At 32.4% G+C, this 22,291-nt stretch overlaps 1 protein-coding gene across 1 annotated transcript in view; it reads left to right on the top strand.

Moving 5' to 3' along the window:
* The window catches only part of LOC108373399 (uncharacterized), a gene marked incomplete at its 5' end in the record, with an annotated part of 10,254 nt that extends 8,795 nt beyond the window's left edge, over window positions 1-1,459 (top strand). The window contains one exon of the mRNA XM_017629273.1: window positions 1,271-1,459. Coding sequence (XP_017484762.1) covers window positions 1,271-1,459 — 189 coding nt within the window. The remainder of the gene's footprint in view (window positions 1-1,270) is intronic.
* Window positions 1,460-22,291: the final 20,832 nt, after the last annotated feature.

The raw sequence follows: 22,291 nt of genomic DNA, 5'->3' as shown, positions 1-22,291 counted from the left end.
CTTGAAACTTGCACTTCTTCAGACTAGAATTGAATGGGCTATAAAACTGCATACCAGAATTTTCTCTGAAGATTCTGATTAAAAAGTTTGATATTTTGGTGAAAATTTACAGAATTTTAATAATTTTTGTACAAAGGTTGAAATCTGAATTTATTCGTTGTTTGTTGTATACCCAGCTTGACTTTTGTATAAAAATAATAAACATTAAATAAACAAAAGAAAAATAGCAAAAACTGACCAAAATAACGCACTCCTATTATTTTGTGGACCACTGTATGTATGTACAGATTTACAACAATAACAGTTGTAATAATAACAACCTTTGCGTTGTTAACTTGTTTTAAGCCAGAACTTTGACGCTTTTGTTTCATTGCTGCGTACTCTGAGTTGCTGAGCCGTACAGTGGGTCAGAAGACTTTGGAAGTTTATGTTCAACAAATATTGCAGAACAAACGTAATGAAAATACGTTCTTACTCTTTATAGTTAACTAAATTTCTGTATGCAATAAATAAATCATTCTCACGAAGAGTGAGTGGTACTTTCGTTCACACAGGGCTGCCAACTATCCTTACTATGAGGTGCCGTATTTAGGATAAAAAAAAATGCCAAAATAGTAACTAAAAGTGCCAAATAAGATGTTATTCTTTTTAATCGAATGTAGACCATTTGGCAATAAAATGTGAACTACATTCCTAAAAACAAAAGTGTAATACCAAAATAAGACATCAGTTGCATAAACTTCAGAAATGTATGGATTTCCCAAAAATTGTATTTGAATATGGCTAACTTTCAAAAGTGTCATTGTGCACTTTGTGCCAAATTGAAAAATCAGGTGCCGTGTGAAGTTGAATATGGCCAAAAACTGCACGGTTTGAACCAAGTTGACAGGCTGGCGTACACCATGTCGTATGAAGTACATATGTACTTATTAATTACAACTACAGCTGTAAATTCATAGAAAATACGTGAGTAAGGGCCAATTTACACGATGCCTTTTAACCCTGCGCGGAACAATGTCTCGAAAGATGCTTATGTAACTATTTTAAATGGTATCCAAACAGCAGGTTTAGAACCCGCTGTATGTATGCACATATGTATTTAGATAAGAGCAGAATTAAATGAAGTCATGGTAGCCAAATATGCAGAGGCTCACCGCAAAGGATGTATTGTCACCAGCACCTATGGCTGGAATTGTAGAATGCAACAAACAAATTAGAATGCCGCAGTTCTGTGGCCAAATTTTAGCCTCTCGTGGCATTGTGCATCTAGGGAGCGCTAAGAACCACACCAACAACTGCTCTTGAATTCATCCTCAGCCTGCCGATCATCGTCCTACTTGAGGAAAGCTTTGCTGCTAAATCCGAGGATGAATTGGCGGCAATAAGGCACAATTGGGGAAAACCCGCAGGTATACTACAGGCTATGGTGTATCCCATCTTACTGAAAAAAAATGAGTAAAGCCACGGAGCTAGTCTACATTTAATAAGAAACCACCTAACTTTTAAATTTTTGTGGAGTTATTTATTTCTATTTAAGAAATATACGTTCTAAATATGACAAAAAATCGGCCCATAAATACGATTTTTTCAAATATCTCTACTCCTGCATCGCCCACCAGACAATATTTTTTGTGGATCTATTCCTTTTCATGAAAGTAAAAAACATTTTAAATATGAAGCATATGGAACCTATGTATGGATTTTAATTAATTTTTCATATTGCATTTTCATCGGTTTCTGAGCTGAGATTACAGTCTCAAGTCTCTAGCTTATCGGAAAGCGGGTTACACGCAGGTGAAACATAATAAACGCTTATAAAAAAACAACTTCAAAGTAAACTTACACTATATACATACATACTTATGTATGTACGACAAATCCTAGCTTCATTTGCCACCTCACTCAACGTATTAAAATTATACCAGAAAGTTTCTTTTAATATTGAAAAAATTGCTGGAATCATATATGTATATGAGAAGTGCAGAACCAAAGCAAATAGAATCAAAAATTGATTTAACCTTGTAGGACTCAATCTGGTATCCTAATTCTTAGCATTTTGTGGAGCCTTTCTCTTAAAAACGATGTTTTACTTGAAAAAATATTTCTTTCGCCATATTTAGCAAAAAATTGCTTATTTATTTTGCAGATTTTCACCAGTTCTAGTGCACAGTTCATCAATACCACTTAATACTTGCCGCTTCTGAAAAAAGCTCTTCGATCGCATATGGCTTACGGTATTGCTATAGTAACTTTTTTTGAATTGAAAATAATAAATCAGGCTAAGTGCTAAAGTGTAAAGTATTTCTTACCAACTAAGTGACGTACATAGAGGCATAGAAATTCTAAGTATTTGTAAATACTTTTATGCCTATACACCTACTAGTGATACATACGTACTAGAGATGTTAATTTTTCAGCTTTTTCCGATCCCGGATGGTATTATCACAGCCCCATGATCCCGGGATTAGGCTCGGGATTTACATATTCATTACTTTTCAATAACTTAAATCGAAAAAATTGCTTCTATATTGTTTGAGAAGCTCTCCTTCCGAAAAATAAATAATAAATAAATGGGTTTGAAACCTACTTTTTTATTTAGGGTGGCGTTTTTATTTTTTCTCTCTGACATCAGAATTTATTTTAAATGACTTTGTAATTTCAAAGATATGATTAATTTTAATAAAATTATTTGGAAAATTCAATGCAATATAGAATAAAAATATTTCTTTAGAATTAAAAAAAGTTTAAATTTTTTGGATTCACAAGGACGAATTAGGTAATTTTTTAAGCTGATAAAGTTGACAATGTAATCGAGTTTATGTAAGTCCTTAACATATAATTTTTTCATAAGCGAATATAGCGAAATTTCCAGGATTAAATTTTAAACGGACATTTTCAATACTTACAAGCCCTTCTGCACAAAACATTTAACCTGTTTAAATTCTACAGAAGTTCCTCTTTTATTTGATACGCATACTTCTTCTCTAAGCACATTTCTCTGAATTTTTTAAGTCATTTTTGAATTACTGACGGCAGAGTGAAAAATTAAAAACGTAATTTTACTATATTTGGACCATGGTTTCGCGAGTACATTAATATTCGTATTTAAAATTTACTATCGTGCGGTGGTATATGTATAAGGAGCTAGACATTTATGAAAAAATATTAATTATTAAATAAAAAAAGAAATATAGCCAATACTGGTCAAGAAAAGGAGTTTCTATTATTGCCATCAGTGCAAATTACAAATCATGACAATCGCGGGATTATTTGCCAAGAATCCCGGGATTTTTGGGATCTTAAGAAGGCGGGATCCTGGGATCCCGGCATTAACATTCCTAATACGTGCCTATATAGATGAACACACTTAAACAAATATGTATACGTACATACATATGTACGTATGTATGTATATGAGTATACACTTTAATACATACATATCTAACCATTTAACCATTCAAACTTGGTTACATATCGTAAGTAGTTGGCAACTTCTGTTGTTGTGGATTGCCGTTTCGTCATCATGGCAACACGCTTCGGCTAAACTAGCAAAGAGCAGAAATAATGGATAGCTTAGCTGACTTTGATGTCTGCTAAAAAAAGAAAAAAACTAAATAAATAAATAAATAAACAAAATCAAGCAGAAGTAAAAATTAAACAAAAAAGTCGATTGAATTCGTTACCACAATTGGATGAAAAATTCGCAACCACTTCATTACATACAAATATGTACATACATACATATGTACAGTGACGGGCAAAACTGTAACATGGTGTAACACTTTTTATTTCAGCCATCGCTATCTTTCCAAGTTCTAACGACTTTCATACTTTTGTTGTATATTCTTGTTGGTACATCCCTACTCCCTCTCTCATAATAATTTGAAGTCAATGCAACAACAATAAAAAAATCAGTAGACAAAAATGTAAATTAAGGCAGATGTTACAGTTTTGCACTCACTCTCAGTTTTGCATTTGACAGTTATCTCTTACGTAGTTGGAAGTAAGATGACTTTTTTCTATATTGTAATTTATTGAAGAAGTGATCACCAGTAAATAACATAGTTAATCAGGAACCATAAATGTAAATAATAGATTTACTGCGGAAAGGCGGAACCGCACGAAAAGTGGCAAACAATTTTGGAATTTGCTACTTGAAAATGTTAATACTGAGAAAAAATATAGCCTAAAGTATTCCCAAGGACAAAGGAAGTCTGTTAAAAAATATTACGGTACGATATCTTGTGAACTTAGCAGCAAGTAGCGATGCAGCCACTATTACAGAAGCGCTTAAGGTATTAAACTTTAATGCAAATCAATAGACAGCGAGGCGAANTAAATACCTCAAATGCCATTTGGCACATTACTCAATTCAAAACATTTCGCGTTGCGCTTGCTCAAACGCACCACAGTGCAGCACACTCATCCACAGATGCCACAGAAACAATATTCAGAGGTCGTATGTGTGCCTGCCACTTCAATTAAATTATTAATTTTTTAAATTTGTTTAATTCTTGCATTATTTGCCCACATGAATAATTACGGAAAAAAAGTTTTGAGTGTTTTTTTTTTTTTGTTTTTTTTTTTAAGCTCGACTTAAGCTTTTCAAATGTGAGTCACGTTTCGCGAGGCGCTATAAATTGGCGCGTAGCAAAAACCATAACTCATGCGACGTCATCATCATCATCATCATCATCGTCATCGTCGTCATTCGCAGCCCCCGCGTTACTCGTATCCACACCGGCTCTATCGTCGTCATCGTTATCTCATTGTTTGCATTTTGTTTTGATAACCACTTTCCATTTATGAAAAACAATAACCATATCCATAATGCAATGAATTAAATGAGTATATATTGTATGTATGTATGTATGTGTGTGTGTTGATAATAATTGACACATTTGTTTTGTGCTTTTGGTTTTTGCTAAAAACTTAGCGACATATTCGTCCACCGGAATAGGCAGTTAGGGTTCAACAACTTATCTAAGCCTTTGTTTTTGTTCGTTATTTTTTATTATATTTGTATTATACGTGTTTAACTCACTTCCTGTGTATGTGTAGTCACAAAATGAACCCGTTAAATTGATTTCGAACACTTCTTTGTTGTGACATTTTTATTTTATTTATTTATTTCAGTTGTTCATTCACACTTGCTGTTTTATCTTTATTTGGTCATATAATGAAAACGTTGAGATTATTTATGTATTTGTTGCTATTTTTATACCTTTCATGAACATGAAATGATATTATAAATTTAGTTCGATGTTTGTAAGTACAAATATATTGTATACTAGGGCTGGTCAATTTTTTTTCAGTATGCACGTATAGCATAAGAGTATTCTAAGCAAATTTGCCGAAGAAACTATGGATCTAAAATCATTGAAGCGGCTCTTGGAGTTTTCGTGAGAAATATTCTGCGAATTAAAATCCAGCCGCTACGCTGGCTAGATCTTGTCGTTCGAATAGACAGGAACGCTCCAGCTCTGAAAGTATTCAACGCGGGTCGCTATGCTGGTAACAGAGGCAGAGAGGCAGGCCTCACCTTCGATGGAAAGACCAGGTGGAGAAGGACTTGGCATCAGTTGGCAGAGAAGAGAAACGAATTGCGTGCTGTTTGGGACGCAGCCAAAATCGTTTAGGCGGTTACAGCGCCAATAAAGAAGAAGAAGAAGTAGAAGAAGAAGAAGAAGAAGAGCATATAGCACCCATACATCTGATTGTTCAGCTATAGAGCAAAGAACATAAAATTTCGCACTATTACTTTCACTCATTATCAACAGAAAGCCCAAAAAAGTCAAAAATTACAAAGATCGGATCACTATAACACATATCCTTCATACAACTGATTGTTCGGATATGGGGTTTTACTTTAAAACTTCATAATTTGGACGGCTAAAACCGAGAAATTTCGTGAGCTATTTTCTAAATAATCATTCAAAGTTTACTTAAGTCTAAATCGTCAAAATCGGTGCTGTATAAGCTATATCTTCACTATATACCACTGTTTGTTCAGATACAAGTTTTTGCGATATCACTTCTTTATGTTTGCAGCTAAAGCCATTAAATTGTGCCATTAGATTGTTCAGATATGATTTTTTTTTTTATATAACTCCTCTGTCTATGAATGCAGTAAGTAACGGGTGATTTTTTTGAGGTTAGGATTTTCATGCATTAGTATTTGACAGATCACGTGGGATTTCAGACATGGTGTCAAAGAGAAAGATGCTCAGTATGCTTTGACATTTCATCATGAATAGACTTACTAACGAGCAACGCTTGCAAATCATTGAATTTTATTACCAAAATCAGTGTTCGGTTCGNTTGGCGAGCAATCTATCATAAATTAAACAGTTCCCACAGTAATTCTGTTTTGGTGCAATAGTCAAACCATAATTAAGAACACATCTGTTTTTATAAAAACCATTAGAATATCTAAATAAGTAAAATACTTATGCACATACACACTTATGTAGTCGTATTAATTTTGCGGAAATCGCAAGCTTAGACATGGGCCTCGTTAAAGGCAGCGTGCTATTAAACGGCGATTTACATACACTTGCGAAAGTGTTTTCCAGGATTAAGTACTTGGCGGCCCTTCGGTTCAAGCCCAGTTTCCGAGCAACATCAAATTGATTTTTAAGAATTCTATACCATTTCTACGAAAAGTTGTTTTTCCCCCATATGAAATACATGTTAAACTTTGGGCACTTTTAGCGACCTCTAAATATTTTTTGATTCCAAAATAAAAAATAGGGGTATATTTTTTTCGGTATAGAACAATCCTAGGGGGTGAGAGCATAAAAATTGCGACTTTACTTTTTCACATGCATTTTTGGACCATCCTAATGTACATACATATGTACATATGCACATAGGATTATTAAAAAAATTAGGATATTTTAAGGAAACTTAGCTTGTGACCTGTTTCATATTTCCAATAGGGCACAAAACTTTCTTGAGTCTAGGCCACATCTGACCACTTGCCGTTGCATGCCAAACCCTGTAATGAAATCAACTTAATTACACCATAACACCGATAAAAGCTATAGTATATTTATATAAATAAGCACAAGTGGACTACAGCAAATTTCTTTGTTTTATTAGATTTCAGTTGAGTCACCACAATTATACGAGTATAGCGTTTGTAAGTAGCCTTTTTTAATGCATTTGCGTGTCAATGAAAAATTCAATAAATATGTATGCAAGAATAATAAGGCCACCTCAAAAAGGACGTTGCATAAAAAGTTTCTTGTTCGTGCCACACCATTTTCATTCTTGCGGTCAATCAATGCAATAAACTCCCACGTTAATCGATATTTAAATAGTGAGTACAAATGTTTGTGGCTGTAAAATTTCAGTTTTGTGTATTACAAACATATGTACATATTTTTATATAAATTGTTTATTAATGGCATATGGTTGCGAATTTATGTACTGTATATAACCGGTGTCAAAATTATATGAGCACCACTTACCTTTTTACAAGTTTTAGCAATAAATTTTTGTATAATTTAGTTTTATAAAAATAAGGTTATTTCTTTAACGAAAAGCATATAAATCCAGCTTGCCGTTGACTTTACAACACTTCAACCAAAACAATTGCCAAAAATCAAAGTTAAGTTGCAGCTACTTCAAACTGCATACTCAAAATCTTTCTACTAAACCTAATTGAAAAGCTTGAAATTTGTTTATTTCTTTTAAATATTGCTCAAAGTTCAAAAGTTGGACGTATACGGGTTTTGTTAAAGAATAAACTATATTAAAAAAAAAATTATCAAAATTATATAAATGAAATGGGTCTCACATTGCATTCTTGAGGTTTTATGGGTCCTATAAAAATTTTTAATAATAAAAAAGGGTTAAATTAACAAGTGGGTAGAGAAGCAAAGTATTTCAATCGTAAAATATTCATTTTGAAAAATTCTATACCATTTCTACAAAAAGTTGTTTTTTACCATATAAAATACATGTAAAATTTTGAGCGCTTTGAGCGACCTCTAAATATTTTTTGATTTAAAAATAAAAAAATATGGGTATATTTTTTCGGTATAGAATAGTCCGAGGGTGTGAGAACATTAATATTACGACTTTACTCCTTTTGGACCACCCTAATGTACATATGGATTTACATGCCAATCGAAAGTGATTTTTTTTTAAATATTATTTTCTAAACGAAATCTCAATGCCGTTAGCCAGCGAAAAAATCACAATCACAACACATTAAGTCAATACGTATCTATATATTTAACTCTGAATTGTAGGTATGTATCTATGTATGTATGTATGTCGGTAGAAGCATGCTAACAAAGCAGACAAAGTGGAGGGTCAGGTGAGAAAACGTATCAATCATCTGGTGGTATTACTCGTTTTTCACAAGCCATGGTAAAACGATGAACTATGGCGGGGTTATTGTTTTTATGGTAGACACAAAAATATTTAGCGGTAGTTAACTTATTTTCCGTTAGGTTAGAATGGTTGAGAATTCGAGGTTTATGAGATAAAATACAATTTTTTTTAACATCAAATTAACGTAAAGTTCATTTTGTAACAATTTACCAAAAGATTTCGCTTTAAAAGATTATAAGAACACTGAAGTCTTGATAGTCTTGAATAGCAGAAGTAATGGCGCCTATAATTTCTTTTAGAATCCTAAAGGATAAGACCTGAAGATGATCAATATTACGAACCAAGACGGCGAATTTACAGCAGTTAATGGCGCAAAAAAATACGAAAATGTAAAAATTAAACCGCCAAAAATAACGGTTAATTTAATACTGAACGGCATTTATAAGAAAGGATTGACAATATAAATATTTATGTATCTATATGTACATACTTTTATTTTATTACTCCGATATTTATGTAGATTTTTGTCTATGCCTTGGCCTTTGGCATTTGTCGTGAGTGTTTAAGTGCTAAATAAACATCGAAACTCAGCATAAATTAACACATTATAATGAAAGTAAATATTTCTGTTTAAATGAATATGTGTACATAAATATGTTTAAGACTGCGCCTTAAGTAAACCTACTTGTTTACATTGCATACATGCACCTACTTATCTATATTTACATACATATATGTATGTACATATAGGTATACATGCAAAGTTCACGCACGTATGTAGTTTTATTTTTATTTTTACCTTGTGGAGGTCTTCGTCCAACGGTCTCCTCGCTACAGTAACAAATTAACACTTTTGACAAGAGCATAAATGAACAAAAAATAGCAGTATTACTTGTATTTAAAATCTAAAAAAAAAATGGTTTATGCATATACATACATATATGTACACATTTATGCAAAAGCGTGAATGAAAAGTGAATTTTCAAATAATAGCGCTAATTAATTAACAGTCAACCGCACGACAGCTGTCCGTTGCTAACAAATTATTTACATGCAGACGCCCAATATATGTACATATGTATGTATGTACATAGTTACCCGTATGTAATATCCATATGCACCCATTCAGAGACACCGTGACAGTCGTTCGCACACCTGAGTTACGCTGGAGTATAAAAATTTACTTCTTAACTAATGAAATACTCGTTCATTTAGCAACACAACTAGTCTCTCTGGTCATTTCAATGACGCCTTTGTCGGTTCTGCTGTGCAACGTGCGGCACAATGTAGTCAGCTAACAGCTTATACAGACTCAGATTTTTTAAATTCCTAAATTATCCTTTTTTAATCTCTTGCCCCGTTTTGGGTCAAATCTATTGATTACAAGAAAACAATTGGAATTAAAGAACTAGAAAATAGATTGACGTCACATTAGATTGATTACACATTATTCATATGGGAAAAGTAAGCGCTCGATGCGCGGCCTCTTAGAATTATCGTACAGATCATTACTATACCAAATACTAAGTCGGGGCCCGGTCGCATCGGAGGATTTTTTTGACATGGTCTAATGTACATACACATTCATGTAGTATGTATGAATATGTGCGCTACCTTCAGACAGTAAATTATTATTTATTTGCATCTTAATGAAACCACATTAGTGTTGCCAGATTTTTTTCCAGCCATAAGGGACAAACACATAATTTGTCCCAAAAATACGGGATTTACAAAAATTTAACGGGACAAATGAGAAACAAAGGATTTGCTTTAAAAGCCTATATATTAGCAAAGGTGATCCATTTCAAAAGTAATGTTCAGACATTTATACAAAATATAATTTATACAAAAGTATTGTACATATGTAATACATGAAACCATAAAAACAAAATAATAGCAGCAAAATTCAAAATTATGCAATTGGCAACTCTTTTATTTATTTTTTGTTAATCATTTTCGTTTAAAGTATGGATCGATCTCTATAAGATACCTTATAAATGAAACTTTAAAAAACGTTAAGCACACTTTCGATGTTTTTAATTAGATATCCTACAAAGATTTCGAGTAGCTTTATAGCGCATTCAACTTTAGTATAATAAAGTGCAAGTTTCAAGTCGCTAAAAATTACCATTGATTTTTTGGATTTTTTTTTTGTGTGTTACGCATTAATGCAAAATACGAGATGTGCCGGCAAATACGGGACATTTGGCAACGCTAACATACATACATATGTAGGTGTGATTTTTCTTCCAAATATGGTGTTTCGAGGAAACTGCGAAATAATAAACTGCAGTTAATGCCTACTTTAAAACTTTTGCTATTTTATAAAACTTACCTTAAATTAGCAGATAGCGCTTTATGATGTTTTTTTTTTTGTATTTATTAAACTTCCTCGTTTTAATTAGTTCTTCTTTGTTTTTTAGTTATCATATGTTTTCGAGTATACAAAATCATTGATTTGTAAAATTGTTCACAATTGGAGTGGTTTACTACAATGTAATTTTACTTTATTTAAAATTAAAATACTTACATAGGTGGAAATACTAAATATATTCATTGCACATAAAATTATACATATGTATAAGTAAAAGTCACTGACTGATTTTTATTGATGACTTTTATAAATAAAACTCTTCAATAACTGTTATCTAAGCCATATAACATAAAAATCAAAAATTATTGTTATTTTGGATTTATAATATAAAAATCAAATATAATTGTTATTTTTTTAAGTTTTGCATAAAAATTGCAAATAAAAATTTATTTTCAAATTTGAGTCTCAGTGCAAAACGAAATCGATTGGTATGTTTCACTTAGTTGTAGAATATTTCCTTCATAGTGAATTTTTCATCAATAACTGTTATGTTCGGTCCCTGTGTATAACATGTATGTGAAATATCACGAATAGATTGTGATGTTTTCTCGACTGACAAAGTTGCTTCCACTGCCCGTCAGATTTGTCGCTCACGGCACTTAATCTGACAATTTTTCATTATCTAACTCAAAAAATAAAAAATGCGAAAAAGTTTTTAAAGTTCTCCACAAGCTAAATAAAACATGTGGCAAGAATAATCTTTAAATTTTATCCAGAAATTAAAGCTTACTCAAACCTGTTCTCTGCTTTGAACAAAGAATTATTTTTTTTGGTATATTGGCTAAACAAAATGGAAAGAAGTAAAAAAGCAGAGTTTCCTGAACTGAAAAAAAGTCGTAATAAAAAGCTCAAAATTCACTTTTTGGTGGCATTTCATCGAATTGAAAATCCCCACATTTTTTTATGGAAACATTTTTTTATGGACGCATTTACGGTCCTCAATTTACTCCCAAAATACAGAAAATAGAGTAATAGTTTCCACGTGAGAAGATTTTTCTAATCCTTAAAAAAATCGTTGGGAAAAGGTGCAAATGTTCCAATGCCGTAATCGATTTGTCTTCAAACAAAATTTAACCATAATGATGGAAATTCCTTCTAAAACAGACCCAAAATTTTCTTCTTCTTTACGAAACTATAGTTTTAGCGCATAATATACATATCTTAAAAACTAACTGACTTGTAATTCATTTACCGTGAGCAGTTATGCGCAGATGGATTTCCAGGTATAAGTGTTCTAGAGGTGAAGACAATTTTTAGCAAAGTTCCATGAATTAATAGCCCAAACCTAAACTGTCCCTACTGGATCTCTTCAGAACATAATGCAACTGTGTTATCCAAGGAAATTTAAAATTTTTTGATAGTCTTAAAAAATAATAATATCTTTTAAAATCTTAATCACATCCTGTTGGGGCAAAGGTACTGCGTATTTACTATAAAACCAGAACATGAAGTTACATACTTTTTTCAGTCATTATTTAAATTATACATAAGTACATACATACATAACTTTTTAATCCGAAAAAAAACGCGATTCCGTGCCAAAGTGACTGATTGCTTTGTTATTTAGTTTTCTTAAATTCAGGAAACAATAGCAACCATAATTAAGCATTCTATGTTTTTGCTACAAAAAAGAAAATAATCATCTAAAAATTAGGTATTTTGCGGTAAGTGAAAAAATTGGTTCTTTATAAAATAACACAAAGTTATATTAAGTGCTGTAACTTTATACAAATATGTATATATGTACATATGTATGTGTGTATGTATGTCCCCAGGAATCAGCAAATAATGGATCGAAATGTTTAGGAAATGTGTGATGAAAAAACTATTCGAGACTCATTAACGGAAACTCGTTCCAGGTGTGAACTTTTTATTTATTTGTTTTCTTTCGACTAAAAAAGGCATTACGGGCTCGTTGCTCGTTGCTCGTTGCTCGTTGTGTTTGTGTTTGAGTTTGTGGAAGGTCGTTTTCCATTAAATATTATATATTGAAGTATGTAAATATATATACATATACATATATATATAATTTGCCTGCTTGGAGCACTGCTATCCTCATCTTTTCTATATGTATGTGTATATAGTATATGCATTGTATACATGCCATGAATATACATATGCATATATGTATTTACAAATTTCTGTACATATGTAAGTATGGATATATATATATATGTATGTGCATCATCAATATGCTGTTGGTCACTCAAAGATTTTGTTTATGTTTTGATTTGATATGGTAGCTTGGTTATTGGCTTGCACAGATCTTGAATATGTATACATATCGCACACCGTCTTCAAAAGGGTCACAACTCAAAATAATACGTTTGTCAAAAGATACGAAAAACTATTTCGTAGCACATGCTAATCATATGGGCGAGAGACGACTTTACCTTAGGGTTTTTTTTTAACAAATTATAACAAAAATTTGCTGCCGTTTTTGCTGTAATAAAAGCTCTGTGTACATTTTTAGCGCATAATTTCAAAAATGCAAATTTTTGAGCTGCGACTCTTTTGAAGACGGTGAGCGATATGCACATTCATATGTACCTGCTTTTAATATTTAAACGTTTGCTTTTTTTCTATATCCCGATCAACTGTTCTACGAGTTTTTTACGATGTTAAATATTAGCTTCGCGCCTTTATGATTGAATGCCAATTATTTATTTCTATAGAAAATCGTTTTACAATTATCGTTTACTTTAGTGCTGCCAAACGGTGGTTAATTCTATTTTACCTGTCAATCTTCTTATTGTCGATTGAAGTGAGGTATAATTTTTAACCGAATTTAAATCTTTTAAATTAATAGCATAGGACAGCAGGGTTGCCTACATACATACATACATATAGTAAGAAAATAAGTTCAATAAGAAATATATATATACTGGAACATGGACACGACAAAAAGGTTATAAAGACACATTTAAATTTGGAAAATTTCATAAAAATATGTACATATATGAAAAAGTTTGGTCCTTATTTAACACTACAAAAATTGGGAAAATAATCTCTAAAGAAAGCAGTCCTGGATTACTCGCCGTGCAGTTGAATTCAGCATGAATTAGTCGCAACTAATCTCTTATTCGAGAGTCCTTGACTCATTTTAACCCTCCGTATACTAGGTAATGAAATCTCTCATCTCATACTAGGTGGGGTTTGACATACCTCATTAATATTAAAATTAAACTAAATCAATAAATTAATATTTTATGGCAGTTATTAATAAGAAATTTCTTTTAACATCTATTAATGAATGAGTTTAAGTAAAATACATTTTAATAGGCATTTAATTAAAAAAAAACGAAAACGAAATTTTTTCATCAGCTCAGCTACAAAACTCAAATAGCACTTATCCAAGGACACTTTGTTACACGATTCGTGGCGAAAGCCGGACTAAATTAATTGCGCTAATCGGAACGGCAACGTTGAATTTTTAGCTACTGGGAAAACGGACTCGCCCGTTTTTATTATTTAAGAATTATTACGATTTTTAAGCCGCTGGGGTGTGGTATACCCCACCTCGTACACGGAAGGTTAAGGGTAAAATTAACGATTAAATAATACGTACATATGTACATATTTATATAATATATACACATTTAACGAAATTTTAAATTTTGGCATGATAGCAAGAGTATCCGGCTGGCAAATCTAAGCTCCTTGGTTCGAAGTTTAGATGCTGAAAGTTTTTATTTTTAAATGGAACGTGGAACAACTTGTATTATCGTGAGGCATGCGCGAACAAAAGAGAGCAGCTCTTTCCAAGAAGCATCAGTAGCATATTTCTTTGCATTGGGTTCCGGACTAGTCGAATTTAAGGCCCTCTTTAAGGGTTAAATAAAAAATTTTGTAAATTAGTGGTTGGTTTGTAAACACTTTTGTAAAAATTTAAAACTATAGGGATAAAATAGAGGACCTTTAGGCCATTTTAGGCGCAATTTGAGCTCAGTAGGCAATTGAAAAGCAACGCCTTCTCCTGACGAACCAAAGCCACGCTCTCCTTAACACCCATCCTTCTATACGGCACATCTATGGAGTTTTAACTTGGGGACGCATACCGAAGAGATGGAATGACGAATTGTACGATGTCTTGAACGACATGAACATAGTTAAGCACATGAAAATACAACAATTGTGCTGATTTGGACGTGTCGTATGCCCAAGTAGCACACTGGTGTATAACTTGCTGTAAATTTGTGAATTTTGGTACAAATAATCAGATTTATACCAAAAATCGTAAATTTACACCGAGTTTTACATCAGTCTGCTACTTGAGTGGATGATGACGCGCCGGTACAAGGATCCTTTGTCAAAGCGCCCATGGGTGAACACCGAAAGTAAGTGGCGCACCAGAAAAAAATGGAAGATCCAAGTGATTTAGTTCAATGAATTTGAGGAGGATTTGCAGTTAATAATGCGACATTAACACGATTCTTTACATTCTACACTTAGTGAGAGAAACTATCAACTCCCAAAGGAGAGAAAGAAATGGCGAAGTTTTTTTTATCGACCCCAATAAGCGGTAGTGCCAGTGTAAGAAGAAGAATGTTTGTAGGAGTGAAACAAAACTACATACATACATTACGAAATATTTGAACATCGTAAAAGTTACATTTGTATGTAGTTTCAAACGCTGAGGATTCCATCTATATTTTCAGGACTTGACCCATGATAAATAAAATGAAAGACAAATCAGTAGCATAGGCGAAAATATTACCGTATACATATGTATTTCCGTATTCTTTACAGTTACGAGTATTAAGTATTCGACATAGAAATTGCTTTTTTGAATAATTATTTGAAAATCTAGTCAGAATTGAGGCCCCAATATGCTAAGCAGCTCGAGTCGCATTATTATATATACATATATATATATTAGGACAAACTAGTTTTGCCTAGGCTAAACTAGATCAGGCGCCACAGTATTTTTGCGTAGACCACTTTTTCGCGTAGGCGGCCTTTGGCCGCGCTTCAAAAAAAATAACCCTCATCAGTCCACCTCCAGATACGCAGTCCACTATATTGTTGCGTCCAACTTATTTCCGCGTTTGACGGATGTATCGGCATGGGAAGAACTAGTTTAGCCTAGGAAAAAGATCGGGTTTGGCCGGTAACATATGTATATATGTACATACATACATACGTATACATATTATTTTATGTGTGTACATACATACATAAGTATATCCATATGTTTAAAGTAGGCACTAAACGCGTCGTCAACAATAAAGAAGAATAATAATTATATATAAGTAGGTAATATATATCGGCATACATACTTACCGACGACATACACATGTCCGTACGCATGTACCTTTGCAAAATTATTTAACTTTTATTTGTAGACTTAAACTGTGCTCAGAATCAAGCGCTCGCAGCAGCTTACAATCAGTAACGAATTGGCCACCGCCTAAGCCGTTTGATAGAAGCGCTGTCTACTTACGGGGGCTTTTAACACGTACAAATGTACGAATTTATTTTATATTTAATTATTAATTGAAGCATCATACTTCAGTGTTACAACATTAGTGCTTTGAACGTAAAAATATCCTACCGCGTGCAAGTGCAGTCAAGTGAATGTTGGTTGAACAGTGAAATTAGTCTTTGATATGATGACGCCGATTAATTGTTATAATCCGAGATCAATTCTTTAGTGAAACTAGTTTTTTATGATATGCATTTACATATGTACCACGCGTGTGAAGCTCACGAAATCATTAAAATTCATGTTTTCAATACAAAATGATACAAATTTACTAGTTTATTTTTTCGAGTGATTTGAAATATTTCTTTCTGCGACGGTACCATGTACATATGTACATATCGCACACCGTCTTCAAAAGAGTCACAACTCAAAATTTGGCATTTTTGAGATTATGCGCTGAAAATGTACACAGGGCTTTTATTTACCTTTTAGCAAAAGCTGGAGCAAATTTTTGTTATAATTTGTTAAAAAAAAAAACCTAAGGTAAAGTCGCCCTTGCCCATATCAGTATCACGTGCTACGAAATAGTTTCTCGCATTTTCGGGCGAACGCATTATTTTGAGTTGTGACCCTTTTGAAGACGGTGTGCGATATGTATGTATGTATGTATAAAAACCTAATGGCTGAGAAAATTTTAAATACTCGTAGTACATTTCAAAAATTATAAATAAAGAAAATGATGTCATTTTGATGTGGTCACGCTATGGTCATTTATTATCGTATTGAGCATTTTCTTTTGTTTGTTTTTTTTTCATTAACTAAATATTGCTGATTTTGCAGTTATATAAAAACAAAAAATTATAAGATTAATATTGTGTGCTAATGTATTTACCACTGCGAATTAGCCTTTTGAAACTTGTCATTCAATTTGTGCACATTTCAGCTCCGAAGCAAAATATTATGAACAAAAAACGAGAGGAAAAGAGAACGTGTTTATTGCTGATAACCCCGAATCTTGCTTTGTCGGCGTTTTTTATTTTGTATTTTTGCGTCTGTAAATCGCATTAAAACATTGAAAAATTGTATATTCAAAATTAATTATGGCTACAAGAGCAATTTCTCTGCCGGTAAGTGCGCATTTAAATGTTAACCTATTACGGCATTTTTAATCAGTCTGCAAGTTTCATATACATAATACTAAAAATATATTTTCACTGCAAACTTCTTACTTATGATAAGCAAATAGGGGAAAACATTTTTGAATTTTAACTACTTGGATGGGCGAGTTAAAGATATAACAAAACCTTATATCTGAACAATCAGACATAACATCTTCTAATCAGTTTTGTTTTAGACAAAACAAAGAGAAAAACAATTGAAAAATGATCGCACATCACACAATAGACATATAAGGTGGCGAGAATGTAAATAGGGAAAAGTAATTTTGACAAGTTTTAGCTACTTTTCTTTGTTTACAAAAAGTTTATTATTCTTATATGATATCTAAAAAAAGCCTTGTGTATAAAATTTTCAAACTTTGTAGGACATTTACAAAAACTCGACGAATTTTTTCTAATAGTGATCAACAGTTTTAGCATTTTAATCAGATTTTTAGCCCATTCAATTTTAGTGCAACAAAGTGCAAGTTCGAAGGAGCTTGGACTTACCGTCCATTTTTGGCAATTTTTTGTTCGCGCATTTTCTTCGAATTTTTTTTTTGTATGTAGAAGATGAGCAACATCTTCCACAAAAAAATCCAAAAATCAACGGCTACTTAAAATTTACAGTTCATGATAAAATGAAATGGGCTACAACACTTCATACTCAGAATGTTTCTAAAGAATCTAAATAAAAAGCTCAAAATTTGTATGAAACTTTGTCGAATTTTGCTAATTTTTGTATAAAGTTTGATATAAATGATTTTTGTTATGTAACGAGCTACACTACAAAGAATGCTAGAATGTCTCTTCCCTGTTTACATATATTTCTGCAACTGTATCTACAGCTTATATTTTTCATATCCATGAATTTTTTGAGGGCATTAGTATCATTTTTTAAAATGTCACTGAATTCAAGTTAGAATCGTTTCATAAAAAAAAAATAAAAATAGTGCGCCTGGGCCACACTGCAGAAGTGAAACCTACGTTACATACCTAGTTTGTCTCATAACCAATATACATCCATATGCACATATGCTTTTGCTTAAGGTTATATTTTTGTCTTTTTTTCTAACAAGATCCTACTTCTACCCTTTTCTTTCTGATTACATTTATGTTATTCTGTTTTCCTCTATCTTTGTACATACTCTATTGTTCTTATTTTGATTTGGTCTTCATCTTTGTTTTTATCTTTTATATCTTTGCTTTTATCATTTTCTTCATCTACATGTGTTTGTATGTGAGATAAAAATATCGATAACGAGTTCGATAAAAAATATTAATAACGAATTCGGTAAAAAATCGATAACAATATCGACAAAAAATCGGTAAAAAAATGGATAAAAATAGCGATAATAAAATCGATAAAATATCGATAACAAAATCGATAACGAAATCGATCATTTGTTAAATTAATACCACGTACATATCGATCTTGGCGATTTTCTCAGTAGACTTTTTATGATTAATTGTTAAGTAAATAGTTCATGAAATTGCCCGGTTTTCGCTGTCTAAATTAATGGGTCTTAAAGTAAAATCTCATATCTTAAAAATCAATAGGAGCAATAGGTTATAGTGACTCTCTTTCGATGGCTGCATAAAACCTTTGTAACTTGCACTGTAAATTCTCCGATGATAAAAAGTGAAATTGTATGTTTCTAACTGCACAAGTTGAGGAGTTATCACGCATAAACGCATATCTGAACAATCGGTTGTATGAGCGCGATATATGTTGAAGTGGTCCCATGTTTCCGGTTTCGACAAATTATTAATACATTGTGGGTGTTCACACCTGCCTGGTCATATTTTTTATTCAGTTTAAAACCTTTTAGATAGTACTAACATAAATACATCGTCCGAATTCCATTTTTAAATTACTGCAAGCGTCATAAAGGTCTTATGGAAGCGAGCAGCATATCAACTTTTATCATTTGTGCACATTTATTTAAGAATTGCAAATAAAATACAACACAAGATTCTTATCTCTTCCTGCAGTTAGAATTAAACCCGTATTTGTATGGAGGTATGTATGTACCTAGATTAGGGCAGTTCAAAAAAAAAAAAAACTTAAGCCGAAATTTTTAATGCTCTCACCGCCCTAGGATTAAAAAATGGTAAAATAAACAAATGGGTATTATTATTGGAAGTCTCCTGAAGCGAAACAGATCTTTCCGATAGAAAAGTATTCATTTTGAAGAATTCTATACTATTTTCACGAAAATTGTTTTTTTTCATATAAGATACAAAGAACGTTTGAGCGCTTTGAGTGATCTCTAAATATATTTTGATTTCGAAATAAAAAAAAAGCAGGGGCATATTTTTACGATACAGAACAAACCTGGGGGATGGGAGCATTAAAATTCGGAATTATATTTTTTCACAAGTGTGACCACCCTATTGAACATACATACATATGTATCTATGTAATGTGTACTTAGTTACTATCTACCTTGAACTTTTGAACTATTTTTTATTTCACTCAGTGAAGTTATAAAAATGGTTAAACTATAAAGGTAAAGAATAACTATGATGATAGCTATCGGCGACCACTGTGGCCGTGTGTTTAGAGGTTTGTACTACCAGAAAAAGTTTTCTCTAACAGTGATCGCCCCTCAGCAGCCAATGGCAAACCTCCGCATGTAGTATTTCTGCTTTGAAAAAGCTTCTCATTGAACCATTTGCCGTTTGGGGACGGTGTAAAATTGTAGGTCCCACAACACAAATTGGAAAAGAAGCTCGGCCAAGCACCTAAGCAAAAGCGCCAAATATAATTATTATGATAGCTATCGGATAGAACATTTGAAAGACTGGTACATTGTGCATCCCCTAAAAATGTCAAGCCAACATTCCAATAACAAGAAAATTTTTCGTTTATTCAAAAACAAATAATCATACTTCTGCAGTTCTCAAAATGTTTTTTTTTTCTCAATGGAAAATTTATTCTAATCTTAAAATTAAACAATTTACGAATACTTTCACGCTCTACTTTAACTTAGTTATTTGGTTCGTGGAGCATAAAAAAGCAAATCAGTATTGTACAAATAATCATGTCAATGTAAGTTTAACATTTGTTAAATATGTAAGTGCATTTTCAAATACTCACGTATGTTCATATTTTTGCAGCAAACCGACAATTCCACGCATGCCAAGCCTCTTCCTGCAACTCACTTAAACGCCGAATTGTGCCAATACCAACGTGGGTAAACGCACTAGTGCCGAACTGGTTTGAAACTAAATAATTTAGAACTATGACTAGTGCGCGTTTATTATCTTTTGCATGCAAGCAACGGGCGAATTTTATATTGCGAAGTATCCGCTGCCCCCCCGCTGCATCGATTTTTCTATAAATCCGAACCAGCTCTACATCCGTCACCTTAGACATAGCTTTTTAATGAAAAGTTTTATTCTTTGGGACTTATGACTTTTTCTGTGACTTAGCAAATTTACATATCACTGAAGAACAGAAACGGTTAGAAATAAAATAGTCAGTTCGATATTTAAGAAAACTATGCATTACTAATTGTTCTTATTTCTCGCATCAAATATAATTTTTTTAGAAAAATTGGACTTAGCAGGAAATTTTTACCTTAGCTCGTGATATGTAGTTTTTAAAAATTAAATAAAAGAGTTTTTTAAAAGTACCACTGTTTCTAAACTGGCTGGGATCTAGTTACTATAGGACTGGTTCGTTGTTGACGATAAAGATCTAATGCGGATCTAGAAACTTGGTTCACTAGTTCGGCATTTTCCTGCAGGGTAGACATATGTATGTATGAACATACATGCATATTTGCATATTCAATTCAAAATTGCAAATGCATAGTTTGAGTGACACGTACCAATGTGTGTATGTATGTTCATTAGGATACCTCCCCAAGCGAATCATAGAATCACGAAGGTTTTTTCTATGGCCTTTTTCTATGGTATTAATTCGGTGCCCAGCGCGTTGAAAATACCTTTATACCTTGTTTAAAATTTTGTTTAGCTTATTTGTCTGCTTGAAATTTTTAGACAAAATTTTCTTCTACCACCGAAAACTTAATTGTCATCGGTGCTGTTAATGTTAACCTTATAAATACCTTTTTTGTAGAACATACTCTTGTACATATTAGATTGCAAAGTTAGAACTAAAATAACACGTTATTTTGTGTATTTAATTCCGGCGAAAAATCATCTCTGGTAAAATATTGTAGCTGAAATCCTTATAGATACACCAAAGATTTACTGTAAATTTCATCGTATTTGGGCCAGCTCATAAATGACGCAGAAATATTCTTGGTGGACTTTATAAAATCGATGAAGTTTCATAATTCACTTGGGGAATATGAACTCATCTTTCTTTTATGAACGGTGAGGCAGTCTAATGTACATTTACTTGCATAACTAACAATAAAAATCTATGACAAATTTTATCCAGGTAAGGTTTTCTAGTTTTCTAATAGTTAACTTATAGAGTTAGAGAGATCAGATATTTAATTTAAAATTTCTTGTCCAAAGTGATATATTATTCCAACTCATTTGAAACAAAACGACTGGCCTGGCCTTCAAATAGGCTATTCCTTTAGGTATAAATAGGTGACGTGACATTCGTCGCATTTTTTTTTTTTTGGTTTTTTTTATCTAACCGATAATAAATAATCATATAAATCGAGGTAGATACTGTGATCACTAATATCATCGTCAAATAAAATATATAAAGACAATTCTTAACCAATTAACTAAGTAATTTCGCATTGACTTCGACACAGTCCAATATAATGCGGGAGACTCTGTTTTAAAACACTACGTATTTACTTAAATGTTCGTCACATAACGAAAAATCGTCAATCAATCACTTGTCAATCGTGGGAAGATGGAGAATTTTTAAAGTACAAATTTATATGTACATATGTAATATGTATGGAGGAGTGCTTCGGCATGAATTAATATGCATGAGCGTTGTAATGAATGTACATACATATATTTTAGGAATGTGAGGTTGTTGATTCT

The sequence above is a fragment of the Rhagoletis zephyria genome, unplaced genomic scaffold, assembly GCF_001687245.7.
Source record: "Rhagoletis zephyria isolate East Lansing unplaced genomic scaffold, Rhagoletis_zephyria_1.1 Rzeph_scaffold_06663, whole genome shotgun sequence".
Lineage (NCBI taxonomy): Eukaryota > Metazoa > Arthropoda > Insecta > Diptera > Tephritidae > Rhagoletis > Rhagoletis zephyria.
Note: the sequence above shows the minus strand (reverse complement) of the source record. Positions and strands in the feature narration are given on the sequence as shown.